General features: G+C 45.5%; 1 protein-coding gene across 3 annotated transcripts in view; it reads right to left on the bottom strand.

Annotated features, from left to right (window-relative positions):
• LOC135896741 (acidic phospholipase A2 PA4-like) overlaps positions 1–16,089 on the bottom strand; it is a 307,060-nt gene that overhangs the window by 64,943 nt on the left and 226,028 nt on the right. The window contains exon 5 of one of the 3 annotated variants that reach the window (XM_070534673.1): positions 10,533–10,791. The exons of the other annotated variants lie outside the window; for them this stretch is intronic. Coding sequence (XP_070390774.1) covers positions 10,533–10,791 — 259 coding nt within the window. The remainder of the gene's footprint in view (positions 1–10,532; positions 10,792–16,089) is intronic. 3 annotated transcript variants of the gene reach the window in all.

The following is a 16,089-nucleotide window of genomic DNA, read 5'->3' as shown; positions in this document are numbered from 1 at the left end:
TAGGGCTCAGTGAGGTTAGGAGGACAAAAGAAGCATATACAGTGCTAAAAAGCGGATACGTCCTGTGCTACCGGGGCTTAGCGGAGAGACGAGAACTAGGAGTCGAATTCCTGATAAATAAGGATATAGCTGGTAACATACAGGAATTCTATAGCATTAACGACAGGGTGGCAGGTCTTGTTGTGAAACTTAATAAGAGGTACAAATTGAAGGTAGTACAGGTCTACGCCCCTATATCCAGTCATGATGACCAGGAAGTCGAAAGCTTTTATGAAGACGTTGAATCGGCGATGGTTAAACACAAAACAAAATACACTATACTGATGGGCGACTTCAATGCCAAGGTAGGCAAGAAGCAGGCTGGAGACAAGTCAGTGGGGGAATATGGCATAGGCTCTAGGAATGGCAGGGGAGAATTATTAGTAGAATTTGCAGAACAGAATAATATGCGGATAATGAACACCTTCTTCCGCAAGTGGGTTAGCCGAAAGTGGACGTGGAGGAGCCCAAATGGCGAGACTAGAAATGAAATAGACTTCATACTCTGCGCTAACCCTGACATCATACAAGATGTGAACGTGCTCGGCAAGGTGCACTGCAGTGACCATAGGATGGTAAGAACTCGAATTAGCCTAGACTTGAGGAAGGAACGGAAGAAACTGGTACATCAGAAGCCAATCAATGTGTTAGCGGTAAGAGGGAAACTACAGGAATACCGGATCAAGCTACAGAACAGGTATGCGGCTTTAACTGAGCAAGAGGACCTTAGTGTTGAAGCAATGAACGACAATCTTATGGGCATCATTAAGGAGTGTGCAATAGAAGTCGGTGGTAACTCCGTTAGACAGGATATCAGTAAGCTATCGCAGGAGACGAAAGATGTGATCAAGAAACGCCAATGCATGCAAGCCTCTAACCCTACAGCTCGAATAGAACTGGCAGAACTTTCGAAGTTAATCAACATGCGTAAGACAGCTGACATAAGGAAGTATAGTATGGAGAGAATTGAACAGGCTCTCAATAACGAAGGAAGCCTAAAAGCATTGAAGAAGAAACTAGGAATAGGCAAGAATCAGATGTATGCGTTAAGAGACAAAGCCGGCAATATCGTTACTAAAATGGATGAGATAGTTCAAATGGGTGAGGAGTTCTACAGATATTTATACAGTACCAGTAGCACCCACGACGATAATGTGAGAGAGAATAGTCTAGAGGAATTTGAAGTCCCACAAGTAACGCCGGAAGAAGTAAAGAACGCCTTGGGAGCTATGGAAAGGGGGAAGGCAGCTGGGGAGGATCAGGTAACAGCAGATTTGTTGAAGGATGGTGGGAGCATTGTTCTAGAAAGACTGGCCACTCTATATACACAATGCCTCACAACCTCGAGCGTGCCTGAATCTTGGAAGAACGATAACATAATCCTAATCCATAAGAAAGCGGACGCCAAAGACTGTTGTTTACCTTGTAGTAGTAGCCAACATCCTTACAATGACCTTGTTGTAGCAGGCAGCAGCTTCTGTTTAGTGCGCTGAATGTGTTGCTTTATACTGGTGCCGCCCTCATCACTGCATGTCTGGAACAGAAAGTTTAACTGAATCAGAAATTGAAAAAGCAAAATTTTGCAATATGAAATGCAAAAAGGTGTGACATATATATTGTAATGGTTTGAGACTACAGAACACATGCAAATGTGCACTGTCTGTTCTAGGGTGCTTAAGGAGCATGTTAAAGAAATATTGCTATTGTCCATAAGATTGATGTCTGCCTAATTGCAATGCATGTCAACAGCTTAAGTATTATTAAGATGACAAATGAGAACATTTGTGCGTTCATTTATACACTAGAAGAGATCACATGGCTGGTTCCACAAGCAAATGCATGAAAGTCATGAAGCTATTAGAATTGATGCATTACTTTTCTGAACGAACGTGATGCACAGCTTCACTACTGCCAAAATACACGCCCTACAATAAACCAAACTGAACAGCAAGAACATTTGGTACCAACAAGTACGAAATATGGGTGAATTATCATGCTTGCAACTGTTTAATTAAATTCTGTACTTTCACTTCATTTTACCAAAGGATTATTCGGTTTTTTGGACGAAAGAAGGTACCGGCGGACTTGAAAAAGAAGTTTAATATGTATATTGATAAGGCTACTCAGTCACCTACGACCACGGCTACAATAAGATGAAAAATGAGACGCGCGTTTCGATATCGCTCTTTCATTCCTGGTTGTGTGTGTATAACGACAGCCTCGCAAGCAAGGGTTTATTTAGGAAACAGCAACTGAAATCTGACTGCCCATATGTAATGCAGGATCTAGTTCGTTAACTTGTGCCCACCTGGAAGGTAATGAGACGGATATTATATAACGATTCAAGCAGCGGTGTTAAACGACTCACCGTTATTGCCGTTGTCAGCGGCAGCAAAATCCAGCTCCCGTTTCGATGCAGACGTGTTCCGAATGGCTCCCGACCGAAACCCAACTTCCGGGCTTACATGTCCGCTTGCAAACACGTAACTTCACCCCAAGTTAAATAACGCGAGACATCGAAGCACAAGAAACTAGCTTTAGAAACAAAGAAGCAACCAGTCTGAGTGTACGAACGAATGAATCCGTGCTACCGTGCAGTCGAAAATACCGGTAAAAATTGTAAATCCAGGCCGGAGGTCACGTGAAAGATCAATGATGTTGACCGCTATTTGCGTTTATAATGACGAAGAAACAATAAACTTACTCAGAAAAAGTACAATATCTAATTAGCAATGATCATTTTGCCCTGTTATTTATGTAACAAAAATGCTTCAGTAATTGTAAGAGAAAGTTTGTAACATAAAATTGCGCTTATTACGATGCCTCTACCGGGAATGTTGGAATTAACGTAAGCATCCCGAAGTGATCGGTAACGTGTCAAGCTATACAGATTCTAAATATACAGAAAGACATAATAAATTGGGCAAACAGCCGTGCTAAACTTAAAAGAATGTACGAAACGTTCCTTGTCAGGACAGCATGTGTATATTAGACTGTTTTACATTACTTTCTACTATGTCCATGACATTCCTGATTTTCTTTTTTTTCTGTTTTGTAAGCACAATGTACTGGTACATAATCGTTCGCTACATATCTGCAACATGATAAAGGGTCTACTAGCTATCTAAGAGATGGATCATGTGTGACCTTTTATATGTGTATATCTATCTGCGTGATCTGTGTGCACATGCATGCATCTCATACTTCTTATCTAATGTATTAGAAGTCACTTTTTTTCCTTCATCGGCTGTACATTGAGTGCAACTGTAATTTTAATATTATGTGCACCTTACTGTATATGTTATTGTACGCGTAAGTGCTGTATGAACTGAATGGGGGGAGGGGCCCACTCAACCTATTTCAGCCTTTAGTCTCTGTCTCCGCAGGAAATGCTCTGAAATAAAGTGATTTTGATTTGATTTGATTCTACTACGCTCGTTTTGTGAGCAGCGGCGCGCGGTCGATTTTTTCGCCCTCTGTGGCCATTTGTTGAACTTGAGAGTGTGCTACCCCTGGCCTCGCGCTCACTCAGCGCGTTTTCTCTCAACGTTATGGTCATGCCGTGTGCTCATGAGATCCAACGTGAACGTTTTCGTCGTGCGCTCTGGAGCTCCGTCGCCGCTGCGCCTGTACGACTTATGCCTATCAAGAGGTAAGTGACAGTTCATGAAGTCAGTGTTTTTCTATTAGTAGCCCAGCAGTCTTTTCGACTATAGTGTCATCGTGTCAGCGCGTAATCCAGTGACGGGCATTTTACGGTAAACGCTAAGCCTAGTGTAACAAGTCGGCGGCGGCGCATTCCCCTCGTTGTACATCCTCATGGTTTGCGGCGACGGTAACATCAATCGGCGATTGAACATCCGTTTTGCTGCGTTTGGTAGCATCGTACTGCTTTTCTGAAAACTTCCGAGCTTACTCAGTCCTACACTGTTTTTGCGCAGCACTGAGATCCGCGAAAAAGAAATTTTTGAATGCGAAACTTTAGAAGCGATAACGCCTATGTAGCCCATAAGGTGGGTCCGCGAGGGTTATCGTTGCCTCTTTCCTGAACAGTGGCAAATAATAACAAAATTAATATTAATAATAATAACTATTCCCGACACGCGTTGTCCAGAATAGCCTTACTTGTGCGGTAGGTAGCTTTTTGTGTGCGTAACCGCGAATGCGAGAGCAATCGTACTACTGCGTAAGGTTGGAATAGCTGAAATTTTGTACGCATTTGTAACACGGCCGGGGCACTTGCTGCACATTATGGCGGGCCGCGCTGCTGAATTCTAACACGCCTGTCACTAGGGCTGCTATATTCTTGCCAAACAGTGCCATGCACGTTTCTTGGAATAACGAAACTTTTTGGCGACTTGTTAGACTTCTACTTACTTCACCTGATGCTAGTATGGGGATGACATCAACTGAAGTTTACTTCTCAGCTGTCTGTGACGAACGAAAGCTTGCGCCGATTGAATTGCTCGTTCGCACGTGGTCGTATCTTTTAGTACGTAACAGTGAAACCTTTTCTCAGTTGACTATTTCTTTGACGCGCTCATAGTGATAACCCTGTCGCTTAAACTTCGGTACGTGTGCTGTTGGCGTTTTGTTTGCGTAACCGCGATCGCTAAAGCAATAGTAAAACTGCGAGCGTTCAGAATAACAGAACTTTTGTTGGCATCTATATCGGTATCTGAGAATTTGTTGCCCGTGATGGCAGGTGAGAAATTAATGAAAAAGGAAACTTGGAATCGGACAAACCAAGATGTATGCACTAAAATATATATTTTTTTATTTATTTATTTATCACAGTACCCACAGCGCCAGTTTGGCATTACAGTGGGGGGGAGAAGTACACATGTCATTGACAAACAGCAGTTGATATAGAATACATGAAAAAAAAAATACAGATCAGGGCAAATCGCCGTCACAACAAAAAGAAGAAACAAAGAAGCAGAGCATAACCGTACATGTGCGAAGTGAAACAAAGCGGTTCTGTTGACGCAAGCACTAAGTACAGAAAAAAAAACTGGCTGTGGCTTAGCTAAGGTTAAGCCCAGGATGCGAAGCATACTAGCCTTTATTTTAACGCGACAGCGTTAAGGAGCTCGTGTCCCAGAAAAGCCGGTGTCGTCGGCGTCGGCTCAGCCGTGCGGCGCTTGCTCAGGCGCACATTTCGTTGTCGCGCCGAACGCTGCGTTGCTCGACGCTCACCGCGTCCGATGCGGGGCGCGTAGTCGCTGCGCTGTAGCAAAGCCACCTAGAAACAGACTCTGTAGTACGCCGCAACCTTCGCTTCTCATTCTAACGAGCAGCTCTGTCTCCAGGAGGCATCTCACCTCGTGAGTAGCAGAGGCAAGTGCAGCTGCTTATATACCGCCACGACGCCGCGAGCGACGGCGCGAGTTGGAGGCCCGTTTCTCCTCTGTCGTGACGTCATGATGTCACGTGGTATTGAAGGCGACACCGCCGCGCCTGAGGAGCTGGGTTGAGCTCTAGTAATATGCTTCGCATAAAAAATGCAAGTCATACGGCTGAGGCAAAGGCATCATTTGAAGATAGCGATACAACATCGCTGGGCAACCTGTTCCACTCACTGACCGTCTTAGGAAAAAATGACATCTTAAAAAGCTCCGTTCTGCATCTATACTCTTTAATCTTAAGTGGGTGATCGCGCCTGCCAGAAGTGTACTCCGGTGGCCTTATGTAGCTATCACGATTGAGGCCGGTTTTAGAATGATATATATTGTGCAAAAATTTTAATCTGAATGTTTTTCTACGATTTTGAAGTGTATTCCAGCCTAATATTTCCTTTGTTTGGGATGCGCTAAAATACCGAGTATAATTTTGTACCACGAAACGGGCTGCTAAGCTTTGTACTCTTTCTAGTTTCTTTATGTCTGTCGCAGTCCACGGGTCCCAGATAGTACAAGCATATTCCAGTATTGGTCTTATGTTAGTCTTGTAAAGCAGGTTCCTTGTTTCTAAGGGAAAGCACTTCGCATTTCTACGTAGCATAGCAAGAACTCTATACGCCTTAGCAATTATATAGTTAACATGACGGTGCCAGCATAGTTGAGGGGTCAAGTACACCCCAAGGTATTTATATTCACACACGGATGTAAGATTTGTCCCGTTAATGCTATATGTATATACATTTGCTGACCTTTGTCTCGTAAAGCACATCTGCACAGTTTTATCAAGATTTATACTCATGCCCCATTTATCACACCACTCTGCAACCTTGTCTAAATCCTTCTGTAGTTCATTATAATCATCGGGACCTTTCATAACGCGATACAGAACGCAGTCGTCCGCAAACAATCGGATGAAAGATGATATGCCAACGGTAATGTCATTCATGTATAACAAAAACAATAGCGGACCCAAAACTGAACCTTGAGGCACCCCCGAAGACACATCAACACCATGCGACAGCCTACCTCCAACGACTACGCGTTGTGTCCTACAATTTAAGTATTCTTTTATCCATTCAACAACCGTTTTATTTATGTTGTACCACGATAATTTTTCAAGCAGTAAAGAATGGGGCACTAGGTCAAAAGCCTTCCTGAAATCTAAAAAGATGCTATTTACGCAGCCCCCTTTGTCAAGAGTGGATGCTAGGTCGTGCGTTAATTCTGTAAGCTGAGTAATACAAGAAAAACCACTTCGAAATGCGTGTTGCTGAGAGATCAACAAGGAAAACAAATTTAAGTGAGTCATGATATTGCTAAAAAGTACATGCTCAAGGATCTTGCAAGGTACGCTAGTCAAGGACACCGGTCGATAATTAAACACAGATTTTCGAGGTCCTGACTTCGGAATAGGAACAACATTGGCAATTTTCCAGTCTATAGGCAACATTACGCATGTCAAGGACTTGGCAAAGAGCACATAAAGGTATTTAGACAACGGGCCTGCACAAGCGGAAAGCAGATAGTTCGGCAAGCCATCGGGACCGCTGGCACTAGTGGTACTTAAACGTTCAAGTTGTAGTTGAATACCCGTCCTGTCGAATACGATGTCATTCATTGGTTCCCCTCCGATAAGCCCGTAGTGAAATATTGAATCAGTATTAGTTGCGCGCGCAGAAAAAACAGAACCGAAGAACGAGCTAAAAAATTCTGCCTTATCTAGACTATCATGCACAAGAGACCCATTGTGTTCGAGCGCAGGAATTGACACTTCGTCTTTTCTATTCTTCTTCATAAACTGCCAGAATTCTCTAGGGTTACTTTTTAACTTAGAATGAAAAGAAGCATAAAAAATACCTTTCGCGTGTGATATTGCGGAATTCGCCTCATTTGTGGCTTGTTGCAATTGTTGCTTTTTCTGGGGTTTCGGCTTCTTCCTGTACGCCTTGTATACTTGATTTTTTTCCCCAGTGCTCTACGAACGTCCCTGGTGAACCACGGCTTACTTCTAGCCCGCCTTGTCGTCATTACCGATGCCGGGACGAATTGGTCAAGCAACTCGAAAATCTTCTTTTTAAGTAAACACCATAATTCGTCGACGTTAAGCGACTCTGACAACGTTTCAAATACGTCGTAATACGAGTCGAGTGCCAACGAGATTTCATCGACTTGTGCCTTTCGATAGCTGTATATCCGTCTACCTGCGCTATTAGCGACTTTAATGTACTCCAATTTCAGCTTGCACAAAACAGCGTTATGGTCACTTATGCCTGGCAAGATCAGCACAGGTTGCGTATCCAAAGGCAAATTAGTAAAAAGTAAGTCTAACACATTGCTTCCACGAGTAGGTTGGCACACCAACTGCGATAGCGCAAATGAGCTGTATAACTTCAATTCTTTTGCTGACGCACTAGACGCATTAGGTATTGTCGCATTTTGCAACCAATTAATTTCGGGCAAATTAAAATCACCACCGATCACTAAGGAGTCATAATTTCTCACTTCTACATCTTCCACTAGCTTAGTTAAAACCTGTACCTTACTGCCAGGAGGCCTGTAAAAGGAACACACCCCCACTGATTTTTCATTTTTCAAAGGAAGTTGCACCCAGACAGCCTCAGTAGAATCATCTGACTTGCGTAACATCTGCGACTGTATATTTTGATCAACAAGAATGAACACACCACCTCCGTGACAGTCTCTATCTTTTCTATAGCTAACGTGGTTGCTGGGAAAGACATCACAATCCCTATCGTTACCATCTAACCACGATTCAGTGCCCAAAATTACAGATGGTTTACTCATGTCAACCAAGTTAAGAAATTCATCTGTTTTGTTTCGGAGGCTTCTGCAGTTAACAATAAGGAACGATAACAACGCGCCTTTCTCTCGGCTTTGTCAAACTCGCACAACCTTCCCCATGGATTCGTCATAAACATACTTCATTTTATGCAAGTAGAGTACGTCACGCTTTACGTACCCTTTATCTGCCTCGGACTGATGTTCCTTCGCATATTCTAGAAGCATTCTTCGTTTCTTTCGCAATGGCTCAGAAAAATGTTCCGAAATAGAAATTCTTGTACCTTTCAATTTGTTAGCCGCCAGCAAAACTTTCTGTTTGTCCTTATCTGAACAAAATTTGACAATTATAGGGCGTTGCTTGTCAGCGTTAAATTTGCCAAGTGGGTGTGCCCTTTCTATTTCCACCTCGCCGACTTGTAATACTGAAGTGCACAGATTGACAACACGCTCTTCAGATTTTCCATATGGTTCCCGCGCGTCATCTCCGTCAACGCCAAAAAAAATTAAGTTACACCTCCGACTGCGGTTTTCAAGATCGTCCACCTTGTGTACCAACGATGCTAAGTTAGCCTGGAAGGAATCACAGCTCGACTTAAACTCTGCAACGCTACTGCGTAATTCTTCGAACCTGTCAATAGTTGCTTCAATCTTGGTCATACGCGCATTCATATTAGCCATAGCGGCCTTATTGTCTGCTTGGTACTTTTCAATAGCGGTTAGCTTCTGCTTGATTTCATTTTGGCCATCCAAGAGTTGCTGCAGTAACGTGTCACCGGGCCCAGGGTTTAGTTCAACATCGCCGCATAACAACAGCAGCAGGAAGTAAAATGCAGCGCGATGAAGTAGCAAAAAGTGAGTCTTCCTTCTACGAGAAGGTCGCCTGGCCCCTGATCGCGAACATACACTCGCGAAAAGCACAGGGGGTGAAACCGGCAAGGCAAAAACTCACTGCGCACATATATCATCTGAACCAACCTGCATGAAGAGTAGCAAAGACGTGAATGGCACAGCCATATTAGTGCCGGTTTCACGCCCCTAATCCAGACTGAAGCTCGCCGCCTTTTGTACATGGAAGTGATGCTTGCTAACAGCCCATGGTAGCTCGACCCGAGTTGCGCAACGTCCAAAAGCAGCGGCACTGCAGTATTCCTCGGTGAAGTTGAAGTCGGTGTTTTCTAAAACAGTGTCAGCTGCGCATGACGGGTTGGTAACTTGCGACGACGGCCCTTGAACGATGTTCACTTCGGTGATGACGTGCCAGCGGCTCGTAAGTGAGCCAGCACCAACCTGCATGAACAGCAGCAAAGACGTGAATGGCACAGCCATAGTAGTGCCGCTTTCACGCCCCCAACAAGGTAAATGTACCTGGTAGCGAAGCTTCCATAGGAGCCCATACGTTCAAAACATGGCGGTCCATCACCGGTTCATGGGGCTTAGCGCCATCTGTATGTGGTGGGAACACTTCCGGCGGAAGAAAAAATAATGTGACGCCATGTCCGTTAAAAGCAGAAGTGACGTCATTTTGTTTTCGAAGGCGCGAAATTTGTTTTGTTGTCCTTCCTTTGGGGCTATATATTCAAATGCCCCGCCATTCGATTTGATGGGCGTTCTGAGCTTTCAGCGTGGAAAGCGATGCAGGAAAAGGCCAGCCATACGGTTGTCGAAATCGCATTCCTGCACAGAACATACTTTTTTTGGAGGCCAACGAAAGCTTTAGGTGTAGAGTGCTGATCCTATTGTCGGATGCCAAGCCCGTCGGCCAACGCAGTCGCACGAAAACAACTACACAATTATCTGGCGGTCGTAACTCACTACTTTTGACTGAGCAGATTAAGAAGCGATGAAGCTACCCGCGCCACCAAATTCAGACAAACTTCGACAAGCAAGAAAGCACAAACTGTGAGGGGGGCGTATTTCAACAGGTGACCTTTACGAGTGCGCCTTTCTGCCCATTTCAACACGTGCATTGCATTGCGAGTGATAGTGGCGTCAACGCCCCCTGTAGCGATAGGTACTGAAAAGGAATGCATTTATTAATAATAACAAAATTAAACTTGTATTTTCTTAACTCGTCACGAATATATAAAATTGACTAGGAATTTTATTTTCGTTGAATGAATCTAACTGTGTCTTGTTTGAATTAAACACGCGTTTTTCTTTCCCAATGTTTGTTCCCTCCAAACATAGTCGCGCTTCAATCGCTTCTCCCATAACCCCCCATGCTGATGTCGGTGACAATTTGTACTGAACCCCTTTTCGCCCGAAGCTTCGCGACCTATTTGAATCGACCTTGCCCCCAATCCAGACTGAAGCTCGCCGCCTTTTGTACATGGAAGTGATGCTTGCTAACAGCCCATGGTAGCTCGACCCGAGTTGCGCAACGTCCAAAAGCAGCGGCACTGCAGTATTCCTCGGTGAAGTTGAAGTCGGTGTTTTCTAAAACAGTGTCAGCTGCGCATGACGGGTTGGTAACTTGCGACGACGGCCCTTGAACGATGTTCACTTCGGTGATGACGTGCCAGCGGCTCGTAAGTGAGCCAGCACCAACCTGCATGAAGAGCAGCAAAGACGTGAATGGCACAGCCATAGTAGTGCCGGTTTCACGCCCCCCCCCCCCCCATAAGCAGGGTAACATCATCAGCACTCTCGACGGTATAGTAACAGCAGTGGAAAAATTCTATGCACTTTTCCCAGAGGAGTCAGGATACCTCTATTTGAAGCAGTAATGAACATGATATAGAAACTCCTCCTATAACTGGCGATGAGGTCAGAAGGGCCTTGCAGGACATGAAACGGGAAGGCCGGCAGGAGAAGATGGAATAACAGTCCATTTAATCAAAGATGCTGGGAAAAGTAGCGGCTCTCTATACGAAGTGTCTATCGACTGCGAGAACCCCTGAAAACTGGAGGAATGCAAACATTATACTAATCCATAAAAAGGAGGACGTTATAGAATTGAAAAAAAAATATGGGCCCATTAGCTTACTCCGAGTATTATATAAAATATTCGCCAAGATAAATTGCAATAGAACAAGGGCAACACTAGACTTTAGCCAACCAAGGGAACACGCTGCCTTCAGTAACGTATACTCTACAATAGATCACAATCTTGTCATTAATTGGGTGTATCATATCAGTTCAAAGCGCGCAAGCTATGGACGCTTCACTGCCACATGCTTCATTGCTCTTTCCCTGCACCTGCACTAACTCCTTCCATCTACTGCTATAAATAACAGCCCGGAATAAACCACGAGGTTCATTGGTCTCCTGACACCCTGGCTGCCTGTTCTTGGCGCCCCACTCGAGAACAATACATGGTGTGAGAAGTGGGATGAAGCTAAGCAGCCTCAACGAAAGGTTTCGGTGCTGGCTGAACGTGAGGACCGACGCCATGGAGCACCTAAGACCGCCTGAGCCCCTGAGTTTGACAGCAGATGGAGGAAGGAACTGGAAGCTATTTCGCCAGAAGTTCGAATTTTTTCTTCAAGCCACAGCATGCACCGACAAGCGAGGATTAGAGCCGGCAAAGACGGCCCTACTCAGCGTGGCCGGGGAGGAAACCTTGGGCGTTTTCGACAACTTCGTGTTCACCGAGGAAGAAAACACACCGTGGAAGAAAACAAGGAAGACTACGCCACTGTGATTGCCAAGTTCGAAGATTATTTCGTGGAGCAACAAAACGAAGTCCACGAAAGGTATGTCTTCCGTTCGCGTCTTGAGGGCGAGGCGGAACCATTCGAGCAGTTTTTACGTGCCATAAAGAGGCAACCGCAGCACTGCAATTTCAGCACCATGACAGACGATATGATGCGCGACTAGGTGTGTTTGGAACGAACTCGCCAAAGCTCCGAAAGAAGGTGCTCAGAGAAAAAACCCTGACGTTCGGAAAGGTTGTCATCCTTTGCAAGGCGGCAGAGACCTCAGCTCGTCAAAACGAAGTCTGGCGTAAGGCAAACAAAGAACTAGATGTGGCCGCTGTCGCGGCCAGGCAGAGAACTCCGATAGGGCCCAGGCGCGACCCACAGTGCACGCGTTGAAACCGAAGACACGCCTTGAGGTGCTACCCAACCTACGGAAAAACCTGTTACTCGTATAATGGGCGAAATCACTTCGAAACTTGTTGCAGCAAACAGGACGGCGTTTGTGAATTGCAGCATGAGAAGGACGACTTCAAGGTGCTGGACGTCGCTATCGGCACCGCTGACAGAGAACGTGACTGGCGAGTGGACGCGTGCATTCACGGCTAAAAGGTAAGGTTCAAAGTGGATACAGGATCACAAGCAAATCGTTTTGCCGCTGTCTGTTCCGCAAGCTTAAGGCTGTCATTCTGAAGCCAAGTGGCGCCGTTCTGAGATCTTACGGTGGTAACGTAGTCAAGTACATCGGAATGTTTACAGCACCCGTCACGGATGGCGACCACAGCGCATGCGTTGTATTTTTTGTTGTAAAGAAAGACCACAGTGCAGTCTTGGGCTTAGTAACCAGCGAGAAGCTAGGGATCGTCTAGCGCGCTGTTTAAAACGAGACTACGAGCAGTGCTGAAGCAGTCGTCGAGGAATTCCCACGGCTCTTCCATGGAAGAGGGAGCACGCCGCGTGAATATAAGATCGTGCTGCGCATTGATGCTCTGCCAGTCATCCAGCCAGCCCGAAGGGTTCCTCTGTCCCTGAGAGAGCCTCTCCGCACTGAATGATATCGTATGGAAAAGGAAGGCATCATCGAGGAGGTCAGCATCCCGACGGATTGGGTGAGCCTGCTAGTTATTGTGCTAAAGAAAGATGGAAAGTTAAGAGTTTGCATGGATCCAAGACGCATAAATGAGAACTTAAAGAGAGAACATTACCAAATGCCCCGCCCAGAGTATATTGAGGCGGAGTTGGCAGGCGCGAAATTTTTCTCATACCTTGACGCAAATGCTGTATTTGACCAAATCCCATTAGACGAGGAATAATCCAACATATGCACATTTGCTACGCCCTTCGCCTGTTATCGTATTCTTCGCCTTCCATTCGGCCTAGCTTCAGCTAGCGAGGTGTTTCAGAATGCCCTCAACGAGATTTTCGATGGCCTCCCAGGCGTACGCGTGTACGTGGAAGATGTACTGGTCTGGGGCGCGACTAGGGCGGAACACAACCAAAGGCTGCGCACTGCACTAGAAGCAGCTCATGAAGCGGGTATAACGTTTAATGCATCCATATGTCGTTTCAGTGTGCAAGAAGTTTTTTTTCTGGGCGACATCAGCCAGAATGGCATTAGGCACAATCCCGACCTCGTAAATGGTCTTCTGCAAATGCCAAAGCGTCAAGACAAATTGGCAGTAGAAAGGCTACTCGGCGTCGTTATCTACTTTAGCAAGTACCTTCCGTCACTTTCCCAGCGCACTTCGACTCTACGTTCCCTCAACAAAAAAGACACAGTCTTGGATTGGACGCTGAACCACGAAAACGAATGGCAAGCTATATGTAAGGAGTGGAGCAAAGTATCTCTGCTTGCTATATTTGACGCAAGTTTGCAGAAAATTAATGGAAGGTGCTTCTCGAAAAGGCATTGGCTCGGCGCTCCTACAACGTCACGGGGATTGCTGGAAGCCGGTAGCATAGCATCAAGAGCACTGACCGAATCGGAACAAAGGTACTCTCAGATTGAAAAGCAGGCTTTGGTATTTGGTTGCGAAAAGTTCAATCAAATTGTTTATGGCCGGTCACTCATCCTCGAGAGCGACCACAGCCCGTTCATAAACACATCTAGGAAAGGCATAGCCTACATGCCGCCTAGAGTGCAACGTTGTTTTCTGAAGTTGCTTAATTAAATATGATTACACGTTGATGTACGCGTATCTTCCTGGCAAACAGATGGTCTTGCTCCTGGGCACAAGATGGCTGCAGACACGTGCGACCTCGAAATTTATGCCATCACCGTGGTATCGGCACTGGTGAGTGAAAAGACAGCCGCAAAACTTGTGCAGGAAACCGCTAACGATCCGTACCTTGGCCCTGTGCTACAGAAGCTAGCAAGGGGAGAATATGTGGATGGTCGGCTGAAACCCATGGATACCGAGCTTTCCGTAGTAAACTGCATACTTTTGAAAGGGTCGAGATTAGTGATACCGACCAGCATGCGCAGGGACATGTTGAAACGGATTGATGAGGGCCACCTGGGTCAAGCCAAGTGCAAAGCTAGGGCAAGACAAATGGTCTGTTAGCCGAACATTAACTCAGACATTCAGTTCATGATCGAAAGTTGTCCTGCGTACAAAACGTATGTTTATAAACAACCGCCGGAGCATTTGATTTTTCGGCCAACGCCTATGCAAGCATGGTACCATGTCGGTGTCGATCTCTTTCTATACTTGGGACAGCATTATCTGTGCGTTTACGATTCGATGTCCTATTTCCAAGAGGTGGAGCTAGACATGATAGCCAGCTCGGTCACGATAGTCAGGATGCAATATCTTCAAGGTACAGTATCCCAGCCGAGGTTTGTACCGACAACGGCCCACAGTTCAGCAGCTATGAGTTCGCTCTTTTCGCACATCCTCCTTACGATTTCAAACATGTGACATCAAGCCCAGAATACCCCCAATCTAACCGGTTCACGGAAAAGGGCGTACAAATCGTGAAGCGTATCCTAAAAACGACGAAAGATGCAAACGAGTGCTTTCGACTGGGCATGCTGAATTACAGGACAAGTGCCACTGAATATCACCGGTCTCCAGGCGAACTGCTGTAGGGAAGGCCGCTGCGCACACCAGTGCCGGACTTCAATCCACAGTGTGCGATACGGCTGAAGAAACACCGACAGATTTAGGTGCATGTCAAGAACCCCAGGTGGTCCAAATTATTCCGAAGTCCCCGCTATGGCATGCCTCATAATCAGATCGTCATTTTGCCGCGTGAAACCCAATATTTTAATTTTTTTAGTAATGGATAACGTTTGCCTTTGTTGACTGTTAATTAAATTTCTTTCAGGTGATTTACCGTGTCGCTTAAGCTTCGTCTACCGTTTGAGTTTTTTTTCCGTTACCGCGATTGCAAGAGCAATCTTTAAATCGTGGAAGGGCCGAATAACGGAACTATTGTGGGGATTTGTATTTCAATGGCAGCACCTTGCACACAGGGTGGTTGACCAGGCGTGCTGCTTCAGTTCTCGTGTTTGCTATCATTTCGGCCAGCATGTCTCCTGACATGTGTGCGCGACGCGCTGAACAAGATTACGAGACTTGCATCCCCTATTGTCATTGCAAGTGACAATAGGAGATGCAACATGTAGTGAAGCTATATAGTAGACATTCGCCTGATGTTTTATTATTGCGATAGAAATTGTATAGACACGCCTGACGAAATTCTGTAGATGCGGACGTGCCCCGCGGTGGGTTGTGGCTTCGTGAGCGCCATTCCCGGGTTGGTGTAGTGTCGAAGGTCGCGTTATCTTGGCTCTGGCAGCACATTGTAGCTAGAAGCAGCAAAAAGTGATCGCTTGTCGCCGCTGTCTCGCTTCATCACGCCAGCGTTCCTACAACGTGTTTACTGTCAGTGAGATGAGTTCATGTTTGGCTTTGTGCAAGAACCCATGTTTGTTAATTTAACAAGGAAGCGAAAGTTTAATTTAATGTACACTAGCGGTGACACGTACAGCTGCTTAATTATTTCTGTCTGCGGATTTGCTGTCGCAATCACTGCTTCGCTTTTCGCGGGAAACTGCGACATTTTTTACTGTTTTAGCTTGTTTGACAAGGTTATGCTGACGTAGACACTAGGAGAATTCCTTTCATCTTTGCACAGAGTTGATGTTATTACAACTTCTTTTCTGACGACTGTAGCTCAGCAAGCTTGTATAAAGCCACAAG

The sequence above is a fragment of the Dermacentor albipictus genome, chromosome 2 (assembly GCF_038994185.2).
Source record: "Dermacentor albipictus isolate Rhodes 1998 colony chromosome 2, USDA_Dalb.pri_finalv2, whole genome shotgun sequence".
Taxonomy (NCBI): domain Eukaryota; kingdom Metazoa; phylum Arthropoda; class Arachnida; order Ixodida; family Ixodidae; genus Dermacentor; species Dermacentor albipictus.
Note: the sequence above shows the minus strand (reverse complement) of the source record. Positions and strands in the feature narration are given on the sequence as shown.